This window comes from Bactrocera oleae, chromosome 3 (assembly GCF_042242935.1).
Source record: "Bactrocera oleae isolate idBacOlea1 chromosome 3, idBacOlea1, whole genome shotgun sequence".
Classification (NCBI taxonomy): domain Eukaryota; kingdom Metazoa; phylum Arthropoda; class Insecta; order Diptera; family Tephritidae; genus Bactrocera; species Bactrocera oleae.
Genome location: NC_091537.1, coordinates 30,448,886 through 30,474,332, shown reverse-complemented (window position 1 = coordinate 30,474,332; position 25,447 = coordinate 30,448,886). Strand labels below are relative to the sequence as shown.

At 38.1% G+C, this 25,447-nt stretch overlaps 1 protein-coding gene across 1 annotated transcript in view; it reads right to left on the bottom strand.

Moving 5' to 3' along the window:
• Positions 1–675: 675 nt before the first annotated feature.
• Positions 676–25,447, bottom strand: part of ds (dachsous cadherin-related 1) — a 289,935-nt gene continuing 265,163 nt past the window's right edge. Inside the window, exons 9-13 of the mRNA XM_014241632.3 lie at positions 20,219–21,437; positions 9,318–9,770; positions 8,795–9,167; positions 5,871–7,231; positions 676–5,466 (exon numbers count right to left, since the gene is read on the bottom strand). Coding sequence (XP_014097107.3) covers positions 1,952–5,466; positions 5,871–7,231; positions 8,795–9,167; positions 9,318–9,770; positions 20,219–21,437 — 6,921 coding nt within the window. The 3' untranslated portion in view covers positions 676–1,951. The remainder of the gene's footprint in view (positions 5,467–5,870; positions 7,232–8,794; positions 9,168–9,317; positions 9,771–20,218; positions 21,438–25,447) is intronic.

Below are 25,447 nucleotides of genomic sequence, written 5' to 3'. Positions count from 1 at the left end.
ATCCGATATCGGCCGTTCCGACAAATGAGCAGCTTCTTTGTGAGAAAAGGACAGGTGCAAAGTTTTAGATCGATAGCTTAAAAACTGAGGGACTAGTTTGTATATATACAGACATGACGGACAGACGGACATGGCTAAATCAACTCAGCTCATCATACTGATCATTTATGTATAAATTTTATAGGGTCTCCGACGTTTCCTTCTGGGTGTTACAAACTTCGAGGCAAACTTAATATACCCTGTTCAGGGTATAAAAATAAATATTTTATTATGTGTTTCCTCTTTTTAACTTTCAATTAACAACAAGAAGTTCCTTAGTATTGAGAAGGCGAGGTGTTTTGAAAGAATAATAATAAAGCGTAAACATGATAAAATTCAAAAATTATCAATTTTATTGTAAAACAAAATTACTTCTTCTTGATTATTTTATATGTAAGTATAGTATGGATTTGTAAATATTTTTATTTTATCAAAATTAATCTTGATATAAAATGTATTAAATTGTTAAATTTATTGTAATATTACATACGAACGTACGTATCTATAACTTTTGTTCAGTTAAAATATAATTTTTTATAAAACTAAAAGTAAAAAAAAAAAGAATGAAAAAAAAAATAACAAGAATTAAAAATAATAATATATTGTTTTTCGATAAAAGAACCGCGATTGTGTATACAATTCTTTCGATTTAATCAGTTTTACTGAAACTTTTACTCTCGATACTTAACAATTCATTCTGCATTCAGATACTCACACAAACATAGCGTACAAATTTAGGGCACTCACAGTTACGCAACAATTTGATTTTATTGAATTTTTTATTTGTACAATAAGCTAAAATACAATGGAAGAGCCTTAGTGATAAATATTTTTTACTGTGTACTTATGCTACGGAATGGAAGCTTTCTTGTGGTTCCCTAAAACTATATGCAACTAATTTTATATAAATAAATATTATTTATATGTAATTAGATTGCTAAGAGCACTTGCTTTTCGTTTTTATCAATAAATAAGGCTAAGCCAATTGCAAAAATGCATATAGTACAAATATACTTACGGCCTAAAATATATATGGAAAATATAAATTAATTGGTTTAGTTAAATGCTTATATTTTATGGCTTTTTTGTGTTATTTGTTATTAATTTGTTAAGGTTTTTTGTGTTGACGCTACTTCAACTAGATTACAAATCTATAAAGAGTCTTTGTTGGCTTGTAGTCTTTATTTCACAATTATTTACAAATTTATAAGCGATCAGTGTACTGACGCAATTGGTGTGTCGTTGGGGGTGTGTGTTTGGAGTTCGAGAGGTGACTTAAACAGTTACAACTATATGTATGTGTGTGTGTTGGAGTATTAAAATTTTTTTACAACTAATTTATTAAAGTATGGATGTGTTTATGTAATTTCGGGTGGGCGTATAGTACAAATGAATGTATGGTGTGGTGGATATTTGTAATGAGCGATCGTGTGAGGATCCATTGAAATGAGTGTATAAACTTAATCACTTAAAACATAATGGCAAACTTTTAGCATATTATCATTAGACTAAATGTGTTAACTAACTAAGCTGTACAAGTGCATAAAGGACAAATTAACATGCACATTAAGGTTAAAATGCTTAATACCACAGCCGAGAGTGGTGAGTATAGGTCAGTTCGAAATACCAGTACAATACAAAAGAAAATTATTTTGATACACACCGTTTACTCACCAAACTCAATGTACTCTTTGTATACCTAATTCGTTCTTTGCTCTTTTGTTTCTTGATTTTCATTATAATAATAAAAACGGTATTGAAATCGTGCCTACTTAATGCTACTAACTTTTATTTTATACACTTACGAATATCGTTTAACGTTCAGCCTACAAAACTAATAATCACTTTGTTGTTTGCTATGTATAAACGTATTTAACTGGAATTCAAGCCCCCACGGGTTCAACGTCTTTCATCACATTCGGACGCGCATTTCCTGTTCCACCAGCATTGCGTTCTTACCCCGCTGCGTCGGTTGTGGTGCATGCCGCGGCAGCGACACCAAATGATGACCGGTCGTCACACCGCCGAGCGGTGATATCGATGGTGAGCGTGTAGCTAGTGGTGAGAGTGATGGCGAGAACGATGGCGACATAGCAGTTGAAGTACTGAAGCCACCTGGTGTATCGTGACTGATGGGCGAACGTGGCGCCATGTACTGACCACTGGCATTCACTTGAATGCCACCCGTCGTTGGACCACCTAATGATGTGGTGGCTATGTGATGCTGCGCGGCTTGCGGTATTCGTACACCTACGCCTGCGCCTGATAGCACTGCCATATTAATGGCACGCGGTGCTACATTTGTGAGCAATGGTGGCGGTATGTGTGTCTTTACGGTAGCGTTGGAATGCGCTTGCGACTGTTTACTTTTAGCACTGGAGGAAGCACCGCTATTGCCGCTATGCACAGACATATTGTCGTCTTTGAGTCGTGCGATTTCGGAGAAGACATGCGCTAGGGGTTGATATTGTGGCCCCCAGTCGAGCAGATAGTCCCAGTTGTAGCTGCCAGTAAGCTCTTCTTCACTGTGTACAATGGAGCTGAGTGAACCGTTCATAGGTGGACCAACATTTGCGGCATGCCCGACATTCGGCACATGGCCGACGGGTACGTTTGTGAAATTGATGACGCGATCGACAGCCACGCCCACACTGCTGGCTGTGGTGGCAGCTTCATCTGCGCTACTTGCATGATCCGATGCGGCGCCAGCTACATCATTTAGTTTCGCATAGATAAGATTGGTGATGTCTGTTTGTGCGGCGGGATCTTCATCGTACATATGCATCTGCAATGGATGATGAAGATGTGTTTCTTTCTGTGTACCACCCATACCGTCGGAGCAACGATGAGAGGAATTCGAAGCAGCACCCGTAGCATTCGCTTCGCGATCTACAATGCCTAGACGCGCCAAGTACTCTTGTGTATTCTGCACTGAGATGTCGGACATGCGTCCATCCTCGACGTTAACGACGCCCGCGCTGTTGCGGTGGTGCAGCGGACCTTCGTTGATCATGCGTATTTCTTCGTCTTCGCCATCATCCTCGGCGGAGCCCCGTCCACTCGAGCCTGATTGCTCGGATCCCGACAGTTCCGAAGTCGTTGCAGCACCTGAGTTTGAACTCGCCGCATGTGCACCGTAGGGCGGAATCTCATCATACTTGGGTGGGGCAAATTGTCCAGCAGTCGATGAGGCTACGCCAGCACTACTACTGCTGCCAGCCAGTCCAGAATTTACGCCACCTCGAATTGGAATCGTATCGAAGGCGCTGGGGTCGACGTAACTATTGGAGGTACCTACAGTCTCCGTACTTAAATTTGGCTTTGTCACATTTCGTGGTTTGCGACTACGCATACGTACAAAAAGGAAAATGCCTGCAACCGCACAAAGCACCAATAATACTGCGACTATCAATCCTACTAACCAATCGGCAACACCACTGCTACCACTAGCACCACCATTGCTTGCCAAATTTGTACCGATACTGGCTAGCGGATCCAAGGAGATTTCTACAACAGTCATGTTGGTTAGTGAGCCCTGTCTGCCCGAGCTAGCAGCAATCACCAGGCTAATATCACGTCCATCATCGAAATTGTCGTCGACTTTCTTTTTGATCACCACCGCACCATTCGTGCGGTTTACCTTGAAGTAGGCATGCTGAGAACTTAATTGGTAAACAATACGTCCATCAGGTCCCTTATCGCGATCGGTCGCCGTCACTTGGCCCACAATATAGCCCAACGGCAGGTAGCCGGTGGACGGCGATGGCATCGCAAAGCGATAAGTGCGCTCCGTGAATTGTGGTGCGAATTCGTCTTTCGATTCGGTTTCAATGCGAACTTTAACCCGTGCCAACTTGCCGCCGCTATCTGTGGCGCGCAACACAAAGTCGTAGCGATGTCGCTGCTCATAGTCAAACACCGCATTCGAGGTGACAATGCCTGTATGCGGGTCAACACGGAATAGCTTCCAAGAGACATCGTCCAATCCCACAGCCTCGTGATCGATGGTATAGTTAAGGCGGCCATAAGCGCCACGATCTAAATCGGTTGCACGAGCTGTAAACACGCTAGTGCCGACTGGCTCATTTTCCCCCACAAATTCAACATACTCAGTGACTGGAAAGCGCGGCACGTTATCGTTTTCATCGCGCAACGTCAAACGAAATGGTTGCAAGCTGCATAGCGGCTCGGGTGCACTGTCGCAGGCACGTATAACCAACGCATAGTTCATTTCGCCAGTGTCAAAGTCTAATTTGTTGTTCACGAATAACACACCGGAAACGAGGTCGATGGTGAACATGCCCTCGTCATTGCCAGACGTTATATCGTACACCACTTCCGAGTTAGGCGTATTTTCTAGGTCAGCATCGGTGGCCAAAAGTTTTGCTATGGAATGACGAAGTGGGGCAAGTTCGCTCACCTCAGCTTCGTACTTACCGTCAGTGGCGAATTGCGGTGCATTGTCATTGGCATCCTCCACTGTGACAAATACATTTATTGCTGTGCTTGAATTGTCTGCCGCTTGTGCTAGAAGTTGCTGCGATGACGCATGTGCGTCACTTACCACCAAGCGCAACTTATAGATGTCGCTGTGTTCGCGATCAAGTGGTTTTACAAGTATAATAGCGCTCGACTGATAAACTTCGAAAGCAGCATCCTCATTTCCAGATACTATTTTGAATAGCAGCGAACCAGCAGCGCGGTCGTCATGTGCGTTAAGTACGTCCTGACTAAGGCGCAGCACTACCGTGCCAAGTGGCGCGGCTTCACTGATTTTTGCGCGATATTGTGTCTGTAGAAATTGTACGCGTCCGATATTGCCCCTACTGGCACGCACGCGTAAAACCGTAGAACTTTTCAATGGCATAACGCCGCTATCCTGCGCGGTGATCATCACATAAAGATCGTTAGCAATAGCGCCGAGGCGTGTCATATTCACAAACACAGTACCAGTTTGATCGTTAATGCTGAAACCATACAAATGCGGGGTAATATTGTAATGTATCTCGGAATTGCGACCTTCAGCGTCGGCGTCTGTAGCATTGATCATAACCAACTCAATGTCTGTTGCAGCTGCTGCTGTACTGATCACTTGTTGATCGGGTAGCGTTGCCGCATAAGCGGGCGGTAGTTGCGCATCGAATATGGGTGCGTTGTCGTTCTCATCACTAACGCGCACTGTTAGCGTACTGCGCACCTCATGCGCCGCATCCGAGGCAATGATTTCCAATTGATGCTCCTGCTGATCCTCATAGTCGAGATGACGTCTGAGTGTCACCTTACCGCTATAACGGTCGAGTGCAAAGAACGGTTTGCTCATAAATTGTTGGGAATCAGGTAGATCGCCGCCGAAGCGATAGGTAAGTGCCGGGTAAGTATCGACGTCGTTCGCTGAAACTATGGTGATGACCGTACCCAGTTCGGTACCTAATATAAGGATATGACAAACAAGGAAGAAAAATATATTGATAAGTTATAGAATGCACCAGAGTGGATGCAGCTAATTATTTCATATAATTTTAAATATAATTGAAAAACTTTAGACGAATAAAGGGCGCATTTCAGTTAGTAATAATGGCTAGTTATAACTAGTATGTGCAAGCTTCTTCGGATTAATTTAAAAAATGTTTAAAATAGTTGCAGTTCAATTAAGAGCATATACTCGTTTCACCGACGCGTCTGCGAGCGTTGTCCCTAGTGACCGAGCTTCAAATTAAAATTCCATAAATCCGCGATTGCGTTGTTACAAGACTGTAAAATATTCCTCATTGTTTCGTTGAATTAGTTAACTCATAGCACATTATAAATATATTTATATTATATATCCTCACCTTCGCTTACGCTAATCACACTGTGTGGCGGAAAAGTCGGTTGATTGTCGTTCACATCCACAATGTGTACGCGTATCGTTGCTGTTCCCGTCATTTGCGGCACCCCTTCGTCCGTTGCGATCACCTTTAACTTGTACATGTCACGGATTTCGCGATCCAACACTATATTCGTCTTAACAATGCCACTAAATGCGGGCTCAATGACGAACGCGTTATCGTGATTGCCATCGACGATGTGATAGAGAATGCGCGCATTTGCGCCAGCATCCGCATCCAATGCCTGCACCTGCACCACAAATGTACCCTTGTTGTTGCCCTCCCACACCGATTTGCTATATTGTGTTTGCGTGAAGTGCGGGCTATTGTCGTTTTCGTCTTCCAGTTCGATGATTAACTCCGCATAGGCATAGAGATGTGGTGCGGCTTCGGTGCGTGCGACAAGCACCAAGCGTAATTCATGCGGTTGCCCGGCGCTGGCAGTATATTGCATATTTTCATTCTTGGGCAACAATTGTAGTTCACGCTGATTCCGACTCAGCTGTTGGCTCTCAGCTAGTTGCTCATCGCCCATACGGTTGGTTACATTCTCTAAGCTTGCGCTCAACTGCTCTTCGCCATCGTAGAACATGGCGCGTCCTCGATATGGGCCGCCGGAACCTGTAGCAGTCGCATGGAATGTTGTGTCCACAAAACGCTCATAGTCCAGGTACGCAGCATTACCAACTTTTATCTCGCCGGTGGTGGCGTCTATGTTTAATGCACCATCTTCATTACCCGCGCCAATGGAATAGTAAATCTGCTGTCGTCGTCCATCGCTACGCACTGCCGACACTTGTAGCACACGCATACCCTCAGCTATATTTTCACGTAATTTCAAGCGATAAGTGTCATTTTGAAAGCTTAACACTGGTGCGCCAGCAGTCATGTCACCTACGCGCAACTCTATAAGGCCAAGTGCTGAACGCGCCGGGTTACCTTTGTCACGTGCCACCACTTCAATGTGCAGCAGGCGGCCCGACTCGCTGGCCAAGCTCTGTGTGGCGCTTACCACGCCAGTGCTGGGATTAATGCGGAATTTATTGCGTGTTGCCGAATCGGCGTTGTTGCCTAGTGAGTAGAGTATTTCACCGTTGATGCCGGCATCGACGTCAGTGGCGCTGACTTGCAACAACATTTGGCCGGGCTGTATCAGTGCGGGTACCTGTGCTCGAAAGGGGTAACGCTCAAAAACCGGCCGATTATCGTTTACATCGTCGACCACGATTTGCACAGACACTTGGGCGGAACGAGCGCTATAGCGACCACCGTCAGTGGCGACCACCAAAAAATTGTACATACTCTGGCGCTCACGGTCCAGCGGGCTGGAAGAGGTATAAGCGATAAGAGAGAAAGGGATGTTTTTAAATATTATACATAAATAAGGAAAAGAATAAGGGACTCCCAAATTTTTTTTTTAATATTTCATAAAATGTTTAGTTCGCTAGTAAAAGTCTGTCTTTAACTTGAATGTATCTTGTGAGGGTCAGCAGCGTCAGAACTGTTTATAGCGACAACTGAGCTTCAGTGCCACATTTATATACTACATCCGACATCGTTTCCCTGTCTCACAACTTCGTTGGTTCATTCCCTAGTTGCCTTGCGCTGCGAGTGTTCTGATTTTCAGTTTTTATTTCCATTTACTTTAGCAAAATGGCAAAAGTATCACGAAATGTTTGTTATTTGTCAGTTGTTGTGCGATTCTTTTGTGGCTGGTCACTTTGAGGATAAAAGGTTCATTATAGCCGACAATCAAAGCGCTCGTCGTCATCCGATAGTCAAATATGTAAGAGGTGAGGTGGTGGGTATTGCAGTTTCGGTAGCAGATAAAGAGCGTTGAGAAAAAGCGACGGCAAAAAATTTGAACATGACAACAGATTGCGTTCGTATAATTGGAAACATGGACGCTTGATTCCCAGCGCAATGCGCGACTGCTTTCAATACACTTGATACAAAAATAAGTAAGCTAAATAAGGATTACTGGACATTACCGTTGCATAAATAATTGAGAGAATCTAAATGGAACATGTTCATACAGAATACATTCCACAATAAAACCTGTTTTGTTTATCCTTCTGTTTATTTAAAACTCTTCTATTTTTTAATAATTTGAATAATATTATGTAATACAAGGTGGACTAAGCAGTGACATAGTACCATTTCCTCAAAACAATTATAAGTTCTTTGAATTCAATGAAGAGTTGGAGAATGCAACGGAGGTGTCAGCCATCTCAAAACTGCCATCTCTTCTGAACACTTAAAAGAGCAAACAGGACTAGAAAGCTTCCATGCATGGAGATTATGCATATTTAACATATCATAGCCCGGTAATGTTTCGGTCTACACTAAGTGAAATATACAAAACGTTTTAAGATGACTTCGGTTCCCCAAGGAAATATATTTGATATCGAGTTAGAAAATCTAGCATTGCCGAACCCACTTTTATATACTATATCATAGACTTGCTGATTCTTTAGAGTTGGAATGGTTGTTTTTAAGATAATATGTGTCACTTCGGTCCAAGCTAGAGATAACTGCAGATAGTTTGCTGATCAGCTCAAGAAGTTGGATATTATTGAAAGTAGAATTCCAGATGCGAGTTCCACAACTGAACCACGAGTAACAGTAATATGATTCTTTGTATTAAATTGTATAACAATTTCGAAGTTCGAGCATTAGAATTATTACACCCCTTATTTTTAGAACCTCAGATTTTGCTGATTTCTCAAATAGCTCAACATTTGTCAAACCTCGATCATTAAAGGTAATAATAATCATTTATCAACAAAAGCTTTTCAGAAGTTGGACAAAGTTTTCCGTCGTCTGTTTTATATGTAATACTACATAGTATAGCTGAAAAAAGAGCATATATTTATTTCAACACTTACCCCACTGTTGTGATGATACCCGTTTTGCCGTCAATCGCAAACAACCATTGTGTCTCATTAGCCAGCGAGTAGACCAAACGCGCATTAATACCCAAATCGGCGTCTGAAGCCTTTACGCGCAACACGCTTGCGCCTACAGCCGCACTCTCGGCTATATTCGCCACATATTTTGTCTGCTCAAAGCGCGGATCGTTGTCATTATGATCTTCAACAACAACCGTGATGTTGCAGTGACCTTGGTAAGTGTTGGGCGTGCCGCGATCTTGAGCTTGGATCTGTAGCAGGTAACGTGAATGATGTTCACGATCGAGACAACGCGCAGTCAACTCGCCAGTTTGCACATCGATGCTGAATTTATTGCCGATATTGCCACCTGAAGACAGAATAAAAAATTAAGAAAAATAAGCACATTGAATGTGAGGCGAATAAAAGTTAGCACGTTGCTTTGATGCTTACGATATTTGAACATTAAACTGATTTGATGTTTGCCACTAATATTCTATTTAAATGACCACCAACTCACCAACAATGCTGTAAAAGATCTCGCCATTTGAGCCCTCATCGAGATCTGTGGCCACCACCGTGTGTATAATCGCAAATTCGTTGTTTTCCGGCACGGAAAGTGCATAGCAAGCGCCGGGACGAAACTCCGGCGCATGATCATTAACGTCGCTGATTGTGATGATTATTGTCGCAATATCAAATTGTCCACTTGATGCGGCAGCTGTCCCTGCCAATGGCGACGTTCCCGTCGTGTCTGCGCTTGTGAGTGCACCAAACGTCGTTGTTGTACTTACTGCTGAGGTAGCCGCCGCTGTGGTGGCGATACTATTGGTGTCATATACGTAGATTGGTATCGTATATCGCGCTTTTGTTTCGCGATCAAATTGTCCGCGTGTGGTGACAATGCCGCGCTGCCGATCAACGTGGAAGTGATTATCGGCGACACCTGTTGGTATCTCGTAGCTGAGATTGCCTGCAAAAAGAAAAGCAAACGATACGTGCAATGTACTTGTATGAAGTAAGTGGATAAATACTTTAGTGTGTGTGTGCATGTAAGTGAGTCTGAGAAAATATTTTCAAGGAAATTACATTAACCGTTAATTGTGGTTTGCATATTCGAGTGAGTCTAGGGCATTGTATTTGTTCCTTTGAAGCATTGACTTGATTGGTCTTATGTCGTGCTGATGAGTCTGCCAGTTGCATTGCTGACAATCACAAAGTGATTGCTGATCTTTGACAGTTTTGTCATGTCAATCAAAATCACTGATTGCGGAAGCGCGAGCAAGTGAACTACGTTCGGAAATCTTGAAATTAATGCAACCATTTCACTTAGCACTCAGTGCACAGATTAAACGGTGATTAAGGCAGTCATTAAAGGTCATCAATTGACTTTTGAATGATTCGGATTTTAGTAGTATACTGTTGCACTTTGTTTCTTGAAGAAATATATTTTACGATAAATTTTTTTAAGATTTAGATAACCGGAAATAATATAAATCATGACATATACGGCGGAATGGCTCGTTTAGTTCAAAATTTGATCTACAGGATTTTAACAGTAAAGGTCTAAACTACCTCGAAAAGCGAACCAAGATATTAAATTTAATTTCAGACCAGTTCCATTCAAGATTTTCCCTAAGAATTTTATGCCAAGCATTTCCCTACAACTAGTAAGTTGGTAGTAGTGTAGGTAGATTAATAAGTTTTAAACGACTATCGGAAATGCGCTAGGGCGAAAGGTAAAACTTGTTTTTGAACAGACTCTAACTTGTCAGAATGGATTTGGTAGTTAGGTTTCCATACAACAGAGCCATATTCCAATATAGGTCTAACCAAAGTTGTATAAAGTGTTTTAGTAATATACGGACCTCTAAATTCTTTAGACCAACGTTTAACAAAACTGAGGACAGCTTTTGCTTTCACGACCATGGTGTCAATATGAAGCCAAAAATTAATCAAACTAATATCAACATAGTTAAAAACGTGCTCTAGACTATGGTGTTTTATTGCATATGAAGAGGGGTGCACAGATCTACTGAAAAAGCACATTGTCATACATTTATTGAGATTCATGGCAAATCATTTCTATCACCCCATGTAACCAAATTGTTTAAGTCTGTTTGCAACAGACACCTTTCATCAGTTGAAGTGTATGATTTAAAAAGCTTTACGTCGTCAGCGTATAATAAAATTTTTGAAAATTCTACTACAAAGAGATATCGTTAATAAACAAAAAGAACAAAATTGGGCAAAGATGACTACCTTGCGGAACACCTGAGGAAACATTAATTGTATCTGAAGGTGTATCCTCAAATATCACTCGTTGTGTTCTATTATAAAACTAAGAAGCTACCTATTGAAAAATCTTGGCTGAAAGACCAGAACATCAAGTTTATGTATGAGAATCGAGGGATTTACTTTATCGAAAGCTTTGCGAAAGTTTGTGTACATAACATCCGTATGCTTATGTTCCCTAAAAACCAATAATACATGGTTTACAAATTGAAGCAAGTTTGTTAGAGTCGATTTCCCTTTAGGAAATCCATGCTGAGATGAGAAAATTTACAGAGAAATCGAACAGGTTATATGGTCTGCGATTATAGCTTCAAAAAGTTTAAGTATAACTTATAGTTTTGTAATACCTCTATAGTTTTCAATGTTTGACTTAAATCCATTTTTATGCTAAGGAATTATAAATGACTATTTCCATATTGAAGGAACCATGTTTAAGAGAGGAATTAAATATCCTTGTCAAAGGCAAGTAAATATATTTGGCACTATTTTTTAGGAAGCATGAGGGTATCACGTCTCGGCCGTAGCTAAAAAATGGTTTTAACTTTAAGCAGGACGTCTTCTTCAGAATTAATTGGATCGTTATTTAAAGTATTCGGACACAGCACGTGCTGATAGGCAAAAGTTTTAGGGGAAATATTGCAGTAGTTTGACTTGAAAAATTCTACAAACATATTGGTTATAAAGTCATTGTCACTTAAAATGATAGATTTGTATTTCATCACGGACGGAAATTTGGAAATCCTGCGTTTAGAGTCAACGAAATCATAAAACGATTTTGGATTACGTACAATATTCTTTTTTACTTTATTTAAGTAATTATTATAATATTTTTTGTTTAGGTCAAAATATTGTCGACGCAATACGGAATATTTAGAATAGTCGACAAATGAACCGGTTTTTTAAAAATGTTTAAAATCTGGAGTTTTTCTGTTTTTCAATTTATATTACTCTTTCGAAAACCACGGATTTATACTTTTGCTTTTTTTAACAATTACTATTGGAACATACTTTTCTAAAAATTTCGTTATAATATTATTAAAATGCGAGACTCTCAATTCAATATCACCATTATAATTAGGCCATATTATTGTAGAAAGTTCTCTATTTAACTTTTTAAAATTAGCTTTCGCAAACCAACCCGATTACAGAAGCTAGAAGTTTGATGATTACTATCCCATTCGTTGCCTATGATTTCGACAGATATCACGGAATCAAATTAATTTGGTTCAAACCCAACTCGGACATTTTTTCGAAAAACTCATTAAAACATGAAATTTTTACCAATCAGTTTTTCATATCGGTGGTTGCTTTTGGTAATTTAACAATGTTTTCCTTAGTATGATTTCTAAGTTTAGGCTTAAATTCGCGTACAAAAGCCCCAGGTGGCCAGAATGAGCTATCTAAGATCTATTTGAATGTTTCAAGAGATACGTCTATTTTAAGCGATGATATACTTCATAATCATAATTTAGGTTAAATTTGGGGATATTGATATCATCAAAATTTAAACGCGACGAAATGTAAGACTTTTTGTCCTCCACCGAGGTATCTATGGCAAGTCTAGGAATAAATACAGATTTTTTTAGGTGCAATAACTACCAAATTTTTAACAGATGCTACTAAGTTATTCAGGAACTTAAAAGATTTGAAAAGATTTTCGTAGTGCCTAAATTTTTCGGTGAGGGTTTCAAGATCTCGACCGATTTCATTAAAGCCATTTCGTGTCTGCTTATAAACTTTATATTTAAACAGGAACAACGCAATCTCATACAGTCAAGAATATAATCTAAGATTCTACCTGTCAGTCGAGCATATTTAATATGGGAAAGCCCATCACAAAGCAGCATGAAACGTAGCGATCTACCTCGCCTTTAGTGTTACAGTTAGGAAAGTTACACGACATAATAAACAACAAAGAAAATTAAAAGGAGATCAAATAAAAAAGTAAGTGTAAAATCTAATAGATATATAATAAATTAGTGAGTTAATAAAATATTAATAATAACAAATAAAATTAAAAACGAACGCAAAAAAAAATTTTATATAAATTTCGAAACCAAGACAGTTTGAAAAAACAATATAGCGAGCAGTTTTAGATGCACTGGAACAAATAAAAAATTACACGCAACCCAGCTGTGAATAAAAAAGTATTTAGATGAGATAAATAAAGATAGAAAATAAAATAAAACAAAGCATAAAATAATGAAACAAAAGGCAAAAGGTATCGGCACCAAAATTTGAATATTTAAACTTTAAGATAATGCAACTTAAGAACACTTATAGTTAGCTTGCAATACAAAATCAAATCACTAAATATGGTGCATAGAATAGTCGTTGATTAATGCTTTACAATATGTATTGCTCGATCCGAGGAAGTCCTTTTCACCGAGAGATTTCTAAACAAAAGATTAGGTTGGTCGAACCAACTATAATATATGTATATAATGGATGCACCCCGCGAAAGAAATACAAAGGATTCGGAAAGCTTTAAGCATGTAAGAAATAAAGTATAGTTATTTAGACTTAAACATTTTGAGAAAGGCATATCTAAATATTCACCTATCATTGTGTTTGTCACTAAACACAATTCTATCATTTGGATTACCTCTATTATCAGATCCATCATTTGGGAGAGTATATTCTGATTTCCATATATATAATATATGGAGGTATTAATGGTAATAAGAACAAAAGAAGTCGCGCTGCCATAGTTGAAAGAACATAAGAACGGCTTCTCAGGTATCTTATTTTCTATATCTAACCGTTGAATTTCTTTTTAAATACTTCAATGTCCTCTCACTGAAAATAGGCTAAAATGATCGCTCAAAATTTACTCAAGCATATAGCGGAACGGTTTTTGCCAACGACGTCATTATGCCGCAGGTCATTAATGAATTAGGTAAAGAAAAATCAGTCATGCTGATGTTAAAGCTTCAAGGAGGTGTATTTTCACTAAAATTACGTTCAGACGGCTAAAATCAGAGAAATGGAGTTGACAGTCGTAATTTAGAGCAACCAATTAATCTTAAAATAAGCATCATGCTGAAAAAAATATACTTTATGTTTACCTTGTATTTCTAAGTCTCTAATTTTAACCGAAAACGAAAACTTTTTTAAAACAAAACTGTAACATTGACTCCCTAAAAATCACTTCTGTCGTAACTTTGCCTTAATACAGCTCATTTCGATTGTAAATTGTTGTTGTCTTCTTCGCTTTTGCAACAACCACTACCACAACAGCACTCAAGTCACTGTGGTCCTATCAATGCCTATTGTTCCGCAACGACAAATCGAGAAAGCGTTTAGTTTTAATTAATACTAAATAGATAACATGTCCTTGAGAGTAAAATATGTAATTAAAAACAAGTAAGGAAGGGCTAAGTTCGAATGTCACCGAGCATTTTATACTCTTGCAAAGTCAAATGGTATACTCGTTTGAGATTTCTTTGTGGATTGACTGATATTTCCGGTAGAAGGTTAACTATAGGCACTGGGGTCCACATATTTAGTACTTATGGGCTTGAACAGTATTCGTTCGATTTAGACATTTATACTCTGTAGCAACAGGTTGCGAGAGTATAAAAATCAAAGGAAACCGTCCTCTACTTAATTTAACAGTGGCACCCATAAATTTAGCGACATAGTCATAGACGATGGAAGATGCAGCGGCGGCAAGGAAAATAACACAAGTAACAACAACCACAACAGCAAGTTAGTAGTAATAACCAGAAAGCCCATTTCCACCAAATTGTCGTTTGCAACAGCGGCAAAGTAACGGAGTTGCGTAAATGGAATTGGACGATGACTACGCTCATCGCAGCGAATGACCAGTCATGGCAATACAATGCTGACTATGTTGGTTGAGAGCGCTGGGTATGAATGAAATAAAGGAAAATTGTAATGGGATTGTCAAGCGCTGTCTTGCAGAGGGTTGAAAGCGATACGTTAAGCACTTGGCGCTACGCAGATTGGAAAACCCACACACAGTATGTTTCTAAAGCTAGAAAATATAATGCAAAAGCATGATAATGAAGTGAGAGAAAAAGGGAAGGTATGGTCGATGAGGCAGAGAGGTGGAGATAGTCAGCAACTGCAAATTAACTAATTTTTTGGTGCCGAATTCGTAGCGTAAATTTCTATGACTGAAGGAAATTTCTGCTAATCTTTAGCAATTCACTTAAGTAGTAGTTAGTGGACCAGTACTTATATGTTATAAAAGCTTTCTTTCATTTTAGTTCACCTCAAATACATATTTGTAGTTTTCTTGCGCTACAATCGCACTTCGCTGTAAATTTTTGGTCACAAAAGTCACGTTCAGACACCATTTTGTCACTACTGGTATGCGCGGCTGACAGTGCTGACAAAGACTTTTGAAAGCGCGGCGCGCTGCTATTTTGCGTTCATTTGTGTATTTATGTCTTTCATAATAATACTCGTACATAGAAGGTTTGGTGTAAACAATGGCACAATATTTTATCAATTGTCTAAAGTTGCGCAATTTATCGTGTAATATGCCCGAACAGGTTGTCAGCAGCTGTGTATTGTTGTTGTTGCTCCAGCCGCTGCTGTTGTTAAGACTGTTAGTGGTGACACTGTCACTGCCAAAGTTTCCCGAATGCACTTTTCAAATGCCATTGCTGATTAAATTGACTACAAAAAATTTTAACCGTAAAAAAAAATGCTGGAAATTAACCAAATATTTTTTACTTATAAACGGTTTTAAATTTTTTTAAGAATAACACCCTTTAAGAATCGCCCCCTTTTGTGTTAACTTAAAGTTCACACGCTTGATAATGATTAATGGGACCAATTGTTAGCCGCTTGGGTCTAGCGTCGTTAGCCTAGGTCTTTTACTAAATACTAATTAAAGCTGAAAGAATTCTTTTTAACACATTCAAAAAAAAAGAAAAAAAAATACTCCTATTACTACCAAGTTTTTATTTTACATATTATACTATTGTGAATGGATGAAATAACAGTAAAACACATATTTTACATATTTAACCATTGTGAATGTATGAAATAACTTTCAAAAATTAAAATTACAATGTTTTTTTAGACAAAAAATATTTATCTGTTGATTTTAAAACGGAAGTCTTCATTGAAAATATATAGTAGAAACAAACCACATATACTTATGGCTAACTATCTAACGCTTAGAGAATCAAATACAACTAATACAATATAGATGGTGTATGGTCAGTTTTCATTAGTTATCCAAATATTTGAAATATCGTCAGTGAACTCTCTGAGTATACTAACCTTATTAGCAATTATTCTGTCTTTCCTTTTTGTTTTCTCTATTTAACACTTTAGCACGAACTATATATAGCACGAACTATATTTAGACGATACTATCTTTAGGAAACATACAAATATCCTTTTAGAACGAACTGCGGTATGTTAACATACATATATCTTTCTACTCAACTATACATATAAATATTTTGGGATCAAGCTGATATCGCGCATGTTCCAGCTCTTGAACTGTCTAAAAATTTTATAAGGATGATAAAAATTTATGTGGAGAATAAAAAAAGCTGAAATCTATTGTTTTTTTTTTTCAAAAGTATTTTTTAGATTAATAAGATTTCATATTCTAAGACTTTAATAATTGTTGCATAAAGTTTATTTACCAATTTAATAATTAATTATGGGCAATGGTATTTACATATGCTACCAATTATCATTTACATATTAACCATATACTCGTATATACAAGTACATGCAGTGGCGAGCAGAATTGAGCGCATGTTAAAAAAAACTGACTTTCATCACCCATAAAAACATAACCCCACAAGGAAGTCCAAAAACTTTTTAGTATTATTTTTATTATGTAATTCGTAACAAATTCTAGTAAAGAAACAATGACAAATGAGAAAAACTCTAATACTTTGAAAGAAAAGACGAAAGAAACTCACTTAAACTGAATTTTGCACGTGTTATGACTTCCAAGTATTTTCGCCCTCTCTCTTCTCTTCCCACCATAAATCAGCCATATTCACCGTTATATTTGTTATACTCTCGCAACTTGTTGCTACAGAGTACAATAGTTTTGTTTACCTAACAGTCGTTTGTTTCACCTAAAACTAATCGAGTTATACCTATATAGGGTTATATAAATAATATACTTGTATACCAAAAATTATCTAAATTGAACCAAAACTGTTGAAGCCCCTAGGTTCTGAGTTGACTTTTTACCGAAAATATCGGTCAACATAGAACAAAGCGGCAAGATCCACAAAGAAATCTAAAACGAGTATACCATTTGACTTTGCGAGAGTATAAAATGTTCGGTTACATCCGAACATAGCCCATCCTTACTTGTTTTTATACTATATTTGATGTTCTTAGTACAATTTAAAATGTGTTTCGGACGAAGCAAAGCAGTTTTTGTGAATTGGCTTCGAATAATAAATAATTTGTCCATATTTTGGAAAAAAATGAGAAAATTATCTGAAGGAATGGAAAATAATGTTCTGAGCCTGACCGAGAATGGCTGCACTACGCGGAAAATTTCCAAGAGGCCTGATATTAGCCAATCGGCGGTGATCGCAGTTCAAAAGAGGCGAAATCTGACTGCTAAACCGCAAGTCGCAGGTCGCAAAAAATTGTTGAAGGACTCAGGTGCTCGTCTAATGATGTCCAAAATGAGAAAAAGCAATCTTTGGCCAATAGTGAAAAGACAGATCGGGCAGTACGAAACAGCTCCAACAAACATGGGCAACCTTTGGGATCGTGTAACAGCAGAATGAAGTCGAATTCCTAAAGATATTATTGAAAATTTGGTAGAGAGCATGCCTAAAAGAAGTCATTTCTAATAAGAATCTATGGACAAAATATTGAAATCTTTTTAGTTATTGAATTTTTTTTAAACGTGCAAGACTGAGTTTATGCGAGTTTCTTTCGTTTTTGCTTTCAAACTAATAGAATTTTTCTCATTTGTCATTGTTTTTTTACTAGAATTTGTTAAAAATTAGATAAAAATAGTACTAAAAATTTTTTGGATTTGCTTGTGTGGTTATGTTTTTATAGGTAATGAAAGTTAGTTTTTGTAAACATGCACTCAATTCTGCTCACCATTGTATGTACATATGTGTGTATATATATTTAATTGATATTTTCCATGTTTTTGAAAATATATGTTATGAATGTTATTTTGCGTTTAGTTCAAGCAACAAAACATAAAACATTGGACTTTGGCATTTCATCTTCGCTGGCATCATGCGACCAAAAATTAACATGTACATGTTGCCTCTTAAAAATTTGAAAACAGCGACTTCAAAACTACAGTTCATTGCTAGCATGAAATATATCTAGACATTAATTGCTATACATTAGCAGTGTGCAGTCTCTATTGGCAATATTATTAGCAAAACAGATTTTTGGCAAACTTAAATTGCCTGTCGAGATGCCCCGTGACACTTCCAAAACTTATAAGTATCATCTTTAACTATAACTCGATTAACTTAAACATCAAGGTTTGGTAAATCGCAGAACAATTTTTTTTTCAAGAATTAGGATAACCCTAATAAATACACCTTAGTTCACGTTTTTGTTTGATGCTAGTCTAAATTTCTTTAACAATTTTTGGCGCGGGTTTAGTTTGAAAAATGGAGGTTTTCACAAGTGTTCAGTCATCTCCATACAGTAAAGATTGATTGATTCCCAATGCCATTGGCTCTTGGCACATCATCATCATATAATATTAGATCCAAAAGGAGGAAAATATGGTAGCTGTTAATCCATTTTTGCTGGATAATTCTAAAATCCACTCGATATCTAACGGGTGATACATGTAGAGGTACTTTTTTCAATAGCCTTTCTTTGACAGATCACGCGTGACTCGTGTCAAACTATAGTCAACATAATCGGCCTACTGAGCGTACTATTCGCAACACCATCGCCCATCTTGCGACCCAGCATTCATTACTGGATAATGTCCGACCGAATATACCATGTTCAGCACGCAATCAAAAAAATATAGCGGCCGTCGCTGTGAGTGTAAGCGAAGACCGTGAATTCGGAAAAGCGTACAAAATACAGCTTGTGCAAGAACTGAAGTCGGTCGACCATCCCAAGCGACACCGCTTCGCTCTATGGGCTCTTGAAAAGTCCCAAGAAGATCCGACGATTTAGAGCCAAATTTTATTCAGCGATGAGGCCTGTTTCAGGCTCAATGAGTATGTAAACAAGCAATACTGCCGCATTTGGGACGAAGAGCAACCTGAAGAGATCCAAGAGCTGACATTTCATCCTTCATCATCAACAATGATGCCGGGGAGAACATAACCGTCAATGGCGACCGATATCGCGCCATGATAACTGACTATTTGATGCTTGAAATTGAAGTTCGTGATCTCAGCGAAATTTGATTTCAACAAGATGGCTTCCTACACATCGCATCAATTAATGGATTTATTGAGAGAACACTTCGGTTAGTAGATAATTTCACGTTTTGGGCCGGTCGATATTGTATGATATCACACCGTTAGACTTTTTCTTGTTTTGATATGTAAAGCCTAAAGTCTATGCGGACAATCCCGCTTTGCAGCAAAACATCACGCGTGTCATTCGCAGTTGCCAGTCGAAATGTTCGAACGAGTCATCGAAAATTAGACTCAGCGGATGGACCATCTGAGACGTAGCCGCGGCCAATATTTGAGAGAGGTAATCTTCAAAAAATAAATGCCAAAGAATGTTCTTTCGAATGATAATAAATATTTCCCATTAAATTTGAGTTTTCTGTGTTTTTGGTTTTAAAAAAGTAGGGAATCTCAAAATGGATCACTCTATATATATAGAAACTATGGGAAATTTATTCAAATCTAATAAAACTTCAGTTGAGTCATATTCTTTTTTAATGTCTAAAAATACTTTTTCTGTTTATGTCCGCAGCCATTAAATTTTTTAGTAAATACAAAAATTTTCCATTAGAATTATAATTCTTATTACACGGTCTTGAGTGTTATCAGAGAGCTGAGGTCTCAAATGTTAGCAATATAATTTCTTATATAGGTATTTCTCTTAATAATTCCAAAACATATACTATTTCATATCCTTGACTCATTCCAATAGGGAAAAAAATTTAAATAATGTAAAGAAAATAATAATAATTGAACTCACCACTGTCGCCGCCATTAAATGACTTCGCCGCTACCTGCAGCACAAACGTGCCAGGGACTGCGCTTTCCGATATATTTGCGTAGTAGACGGATTGATGAAAACGTGGTGGATTACTGTTGGTTCCTTGCACCAATATCTGTAGCTTCAATTGTGACTGGCGTGCCGACGGTGTGCCGTGATCACTAGCGCTAATCACCAAATTGTAGCGATTTCTTTGAGCGCTGCCTGATTCAGATGTATCACCAACACCACTCGTTGCTGTCGGCGGCAGTTGCTTAGCCACCTCAATGTATCCTGTTTGCGAATTCATGCGAAAGTGTCCCGCCTCATTGCCACTCACAATGGCATAAGTGATCTCGCCATTTGCGCCGGCATCTTTATCGATTGCCACAATATGGGCGAAAGTTTCGCCAATGCGTAGCGCATCACTGACGTGTACGGTGGCGACGGATGGCATATGAAACCGCTGATCGGCGGCTGTAGCGCTGCTGAAGACAGGCGACACAAATTGTGGTGCATTGTCATTGACATCTGTCACTAGCAAAACAGTGGTTACTTTGGAGCGTAGTCGTGAGCTAAAATTGGAAGATTGATCCATAGCCTCAACGATGAGCGTATATTGTTGCGTGGACTCATAGTCAAGCGGTGCGAGCAGCGTTAAGGCGCCTGTCAGCGCATCGACACTAAAAATTGGTTCTGCCTCCTTGCGTTCAGTCGATGTTTGTTCGCTGGAAATGTCATCGATAACAATGGTACTCATTGGAGTATAACTGAGCAATTTATATTGCAGATTGCTGTTGCTGCCCGTATCAGCATCTGTTGCGCTAAAATTGTAGATTATGCCTCCCACATCGGTGGCTTCACTAATTTTCAATTTGATAGGGTCGTTCAACCATCTTGGTGGATTATCATTGACATCGGCGATTTCTACCTTCACCGTAATGGCACTACTTTGTGGATTGTTGCTAGCGCTTGTGTCCAAAGCACGTATTTCCAGGCGAAATTCGGACTGGACTTCGCGATCCAGCTGACGCGCAACCACCAACGAACCCGTGTGTCGATCGATATCGAATGCGCCTTCGATCCCATCCTTCACCAAAGACGTAAGTGTGTACGTGACGAAGAGATCGCTGTTGCCGTCGATCATATTGTGTTGATCGATATATTCGTTGGGACTCACCGAACCAACCACAAAACCGACTGGAACATCTTCGGGTACCTAGAGAAGAAAGAGGAATAGTATATATTACTAAAATGGCTCTATAAGTGTCTCAAGATAAATTATACAAGCATTAAGAGATCAAGACATTTAAACCGTTAACCCCTTTCATTCCAGTGAACTCTCGTAAAAATATACCAATAATTTAATCTACACATTTCACAGCATTTGTTAGCCAGTGTTGAAAAACCGCAATCTTAAAGACATATTTCATACTTTCAGCTAACCCCACACGAACAACACTTACTTACTTTGGCTTTTGGGGTCACACCTTTGAAAAGAAAATATAAAATTAATATTTTAACAAGCAAGCTTGGGTTGGGTTTAAAAGAGAGAATTGCATAAAATAAACAGCACCCATTTAGATCAGGTAGATTCACAATTAAATAAGGTAGGCAGCGCAGTATTTTTAATCAGATATGAACACATAATTGAAGAATTTAACAGCCGACAGTGCGAAAAGGGCTTAAGCTGGTATACCAACACTCAAATATAATGAAATATTACTTTCCATATATGATTAGATTTCAGTTTGGAACTCTGACCACATGATATTTTAGTGGAGAAAATACACTACAATTAATTAAATAGAACACATTTCTTGGAAACCAGAGTCTTTAGGAAAAATCCACCGAGTTAAGGCGCGTCCATATCATACTTAATTTTCGAAAGACGACAGATGCTATTATATATATTATGGATACGACTACTAATAAAGGTGGAAAAGTTTTTACAAAATATAAATTTTAAGAATTACTTGGTTAAAAAATAAATCACTTGATGCCTTAGCATAAACAGACTAACTATATGCATTTTTTTAGCATATAGAAGGGAGCCTAAAAAGAAGGCAATATTTTTTATCTTTTGAAGTTAAAATGATTCTTTTGTCTGCGTTTAGCTCTAAGTCATTTAAAATGTGCGCAATTGTACATATACATATGATCAAGCGCTATAACAAGTTACAATAAATGTTGTACGGATTACTTTTAATTAGTCTTTACCGTTACAGAAGATATGGATGTCTTTTTATGGCACACTCCTCCTAAAATCTCTGTTTTACCAAAAATCATTAATAATGATATATATTTTATTAATTAAACTGCACGACTCTCACCACCGAAACACTGTAAAGTGAGACGATCGATTTTTTTCCGCAGCAGCATTCGGAAAGATTATACATTCCAATATGGTTGGTTAAGGCCAATTCATCAAACAAACAAGAAACAAGTAAGGAAGAGCTAAGTTAGGGTGTGACCGAACATTTTATACTACTGTAACTTGCAAGAATCAAAGCACAGGAAATTCCTTCAAGTGCTGACAAAACTTTATACTACAAAATGTTGCCAAAGAATTAAACTTCCATTATTCGATGATATCGTGAATAAAATACAATAAAATTTTGGATATGCTTGACTTATATTGAAGGCCATAAACTTAGACTTAGTTTTATTGCTATATTTTAGTTCGCGTCAGCTAAAATTATATTAAAAACAGTTTCATATGAGATATACATATGTATGTGACATTAACTCGACCGAAAAGGCTAATATTAACATATTGAGTTGATGTGGACAACAGCAACCAGAGGATCGGAATTCATTATATTAGAAATATGAGGTTTAGACTAAGGTATAAGTATATAATAATTTAGCGCCAAACCACATAATTTTTAGGAAAACGACATATTCGCCATAAAAATTGTTAGAAAAACGAAAATTATTGTATGTAGTATATGGGAGGTGGTATTGATCCGTTTTATGTATTTTTGCCACATACTAATAAAATACTCATTGAACTTCACTAAGGTACTTCATATACCATACCCGATCTGACACTAGTTATATAGAAGTTAGGCCAACTTTTTACCCTGTTTTAGGTACAAAGATGCACCGTTACTAGGAAAACGCGCTCTCTCATTTTCATTGAGATAACTCTCATATTGGCCGATATATGCGGTATAAAGCCATCAGAAAGTTCGAAAACCTTTATATAAGGTATATGGCGGCTAAGGGTAGTACTGACCCGATTCATCCCATTTTTGACAAACAGACATAATAGTATCAGGTAAGGATGCTTTCCGAATCTCAATTGTATATTCCACACATCCGATATTCTTATTATAATGTCAGCTATAGGTAGTAGGGTCCACATATTCAATACCCAGGCGCTTGAACAGTTTTGGTTCGATTTCCACAATTTTTGGTCATTGGGTGGTACTTTAAAGGCACTATTCGTGCCAAGTTCTATCCTGTTATATATTTATACCCTGAACAGGGTATATTAAGTTTGCCACGACGTTTGTAACACCCAGAAGGAAACGTCGGAGTCCATATAAAATATATACATAAAGGATCTGCATGATGAGCTGAGTTGATTTAGCCATATCCGTTTGTCCGTGCGTCTGTCCGTGTGTCCGTGCGTCTGTATATATACAAACTAGTTCCTCAGTTTTTAAGCTATCGATCTAAAATTTTGAACCTGTCCTTTTCTCACAAAGAAGCTGCTCATTTGTCGGAACGGCCGATATCGGACCACTATAGCATATAGCTGCCATACAAATTGAACAATCGTAATCAAGTGTTTGTATGGAAAACTCTTTCATTTGACGAGATATCTTCACCAAACTTGGCATGGATTATTACTTAAGGCAACAATCTAATCGCCAAAGAAATTGTATAGATCGGATGACTATAGCATATAGCTGCCATTATAACTGAACGATCGGAGTAAAGTGCTTGCATGGAAAATCCTGTTTATTTGACGAGGTATCTTTACGCAATTAAGCACGAGTTATCGCTTAAGGCAACAAATTATTCTTCGCAGAAATTGGTCAGATCAGATCACTATATCATATAGCTGCCATACAAATTGAACGTTGGGAATCAAGTTCTTGTAAGAGGCCTTTGTATTTGTGAAGGGTATTATATCTTCGGTGCAACCGAAGTTAACGTTTTTTCTTGTTATAACCTATATCTATCTCGATTAGTTTTAGGTGATACAAACAACCGTTAGGTGAACAAAACTATTATACTCTGTAGCCACAAGTTGCGAAAGTATAAAAAACAAGTGGCATTGTGCAGCGCTTTGTTACAGTCGCTGCGCTTTCGCACTAACAATAAATGATACATATATATATGTTGTTGTTGTTTTATTTTTCCATTTTTTCTCTGCAGCTCAAAAATGTAGTCAGAAAAAATGACAGCGATCAGATTTATGGTTCGAAACCGCAGCCGTTTTTGGTCTCGCCACATAGCTTCACTGTTAAGCCGTGCCTTATCCGCTTGCCAAACGGCACTATTGCATTGTCCACATTGTTATTGTTGTTGTTCCAGTTTTGTTGAAATTGTTTCTTACTGCCGCTGCTGCTGTTGGACATTTAAGTCATAATTTCTGTGGCGGCATTAAAATTTTATGCATACACTTTGTTTACTGTTTTCCCTTATATCCTCGCAACATCTTGCTACAGAGTACACTAGTTTGGTTGTTTGTATCACCAAAAACTAAACGAGTTAGATATAGCGTTATATGCATATAAATGATCAGGATAAAGCGACGAGTTGAAATCCGGGGGACTGTCTGTCCGTCTGTCCGTCCGTGCAAGCTGTAACTTGAGTTAAAATTGAGATATCCTTATGAAACTTGGTACACATATTCTACAAAACACTATTAATCAAAACCTAAGATCCACAATAAGATACAAGACTGTTATTTAGTATACAGGATCACACAAGGGAGGAACATCTGCAGTTTATAATTTTTTTTTAAGTTTTCGTGGTCCCGCCCCCTAATAAGTTTATTGTCCATATCTTCTAAGCCGCTAAAGCTATAATAACAAAATTCACTTGGAACAAATGTTCTTAGCACTTCTATCGACAGTGTGAAAATGGGTGAAATCGGGTGGCAATTCCACCCACACCCTATATAACGGTACTGTTAAAAACTACTAAAAGCGCGATAATTTAAGCGCTAAACACGCCAGTGACATCAAATTTTTATCTCTGGGATGGTAT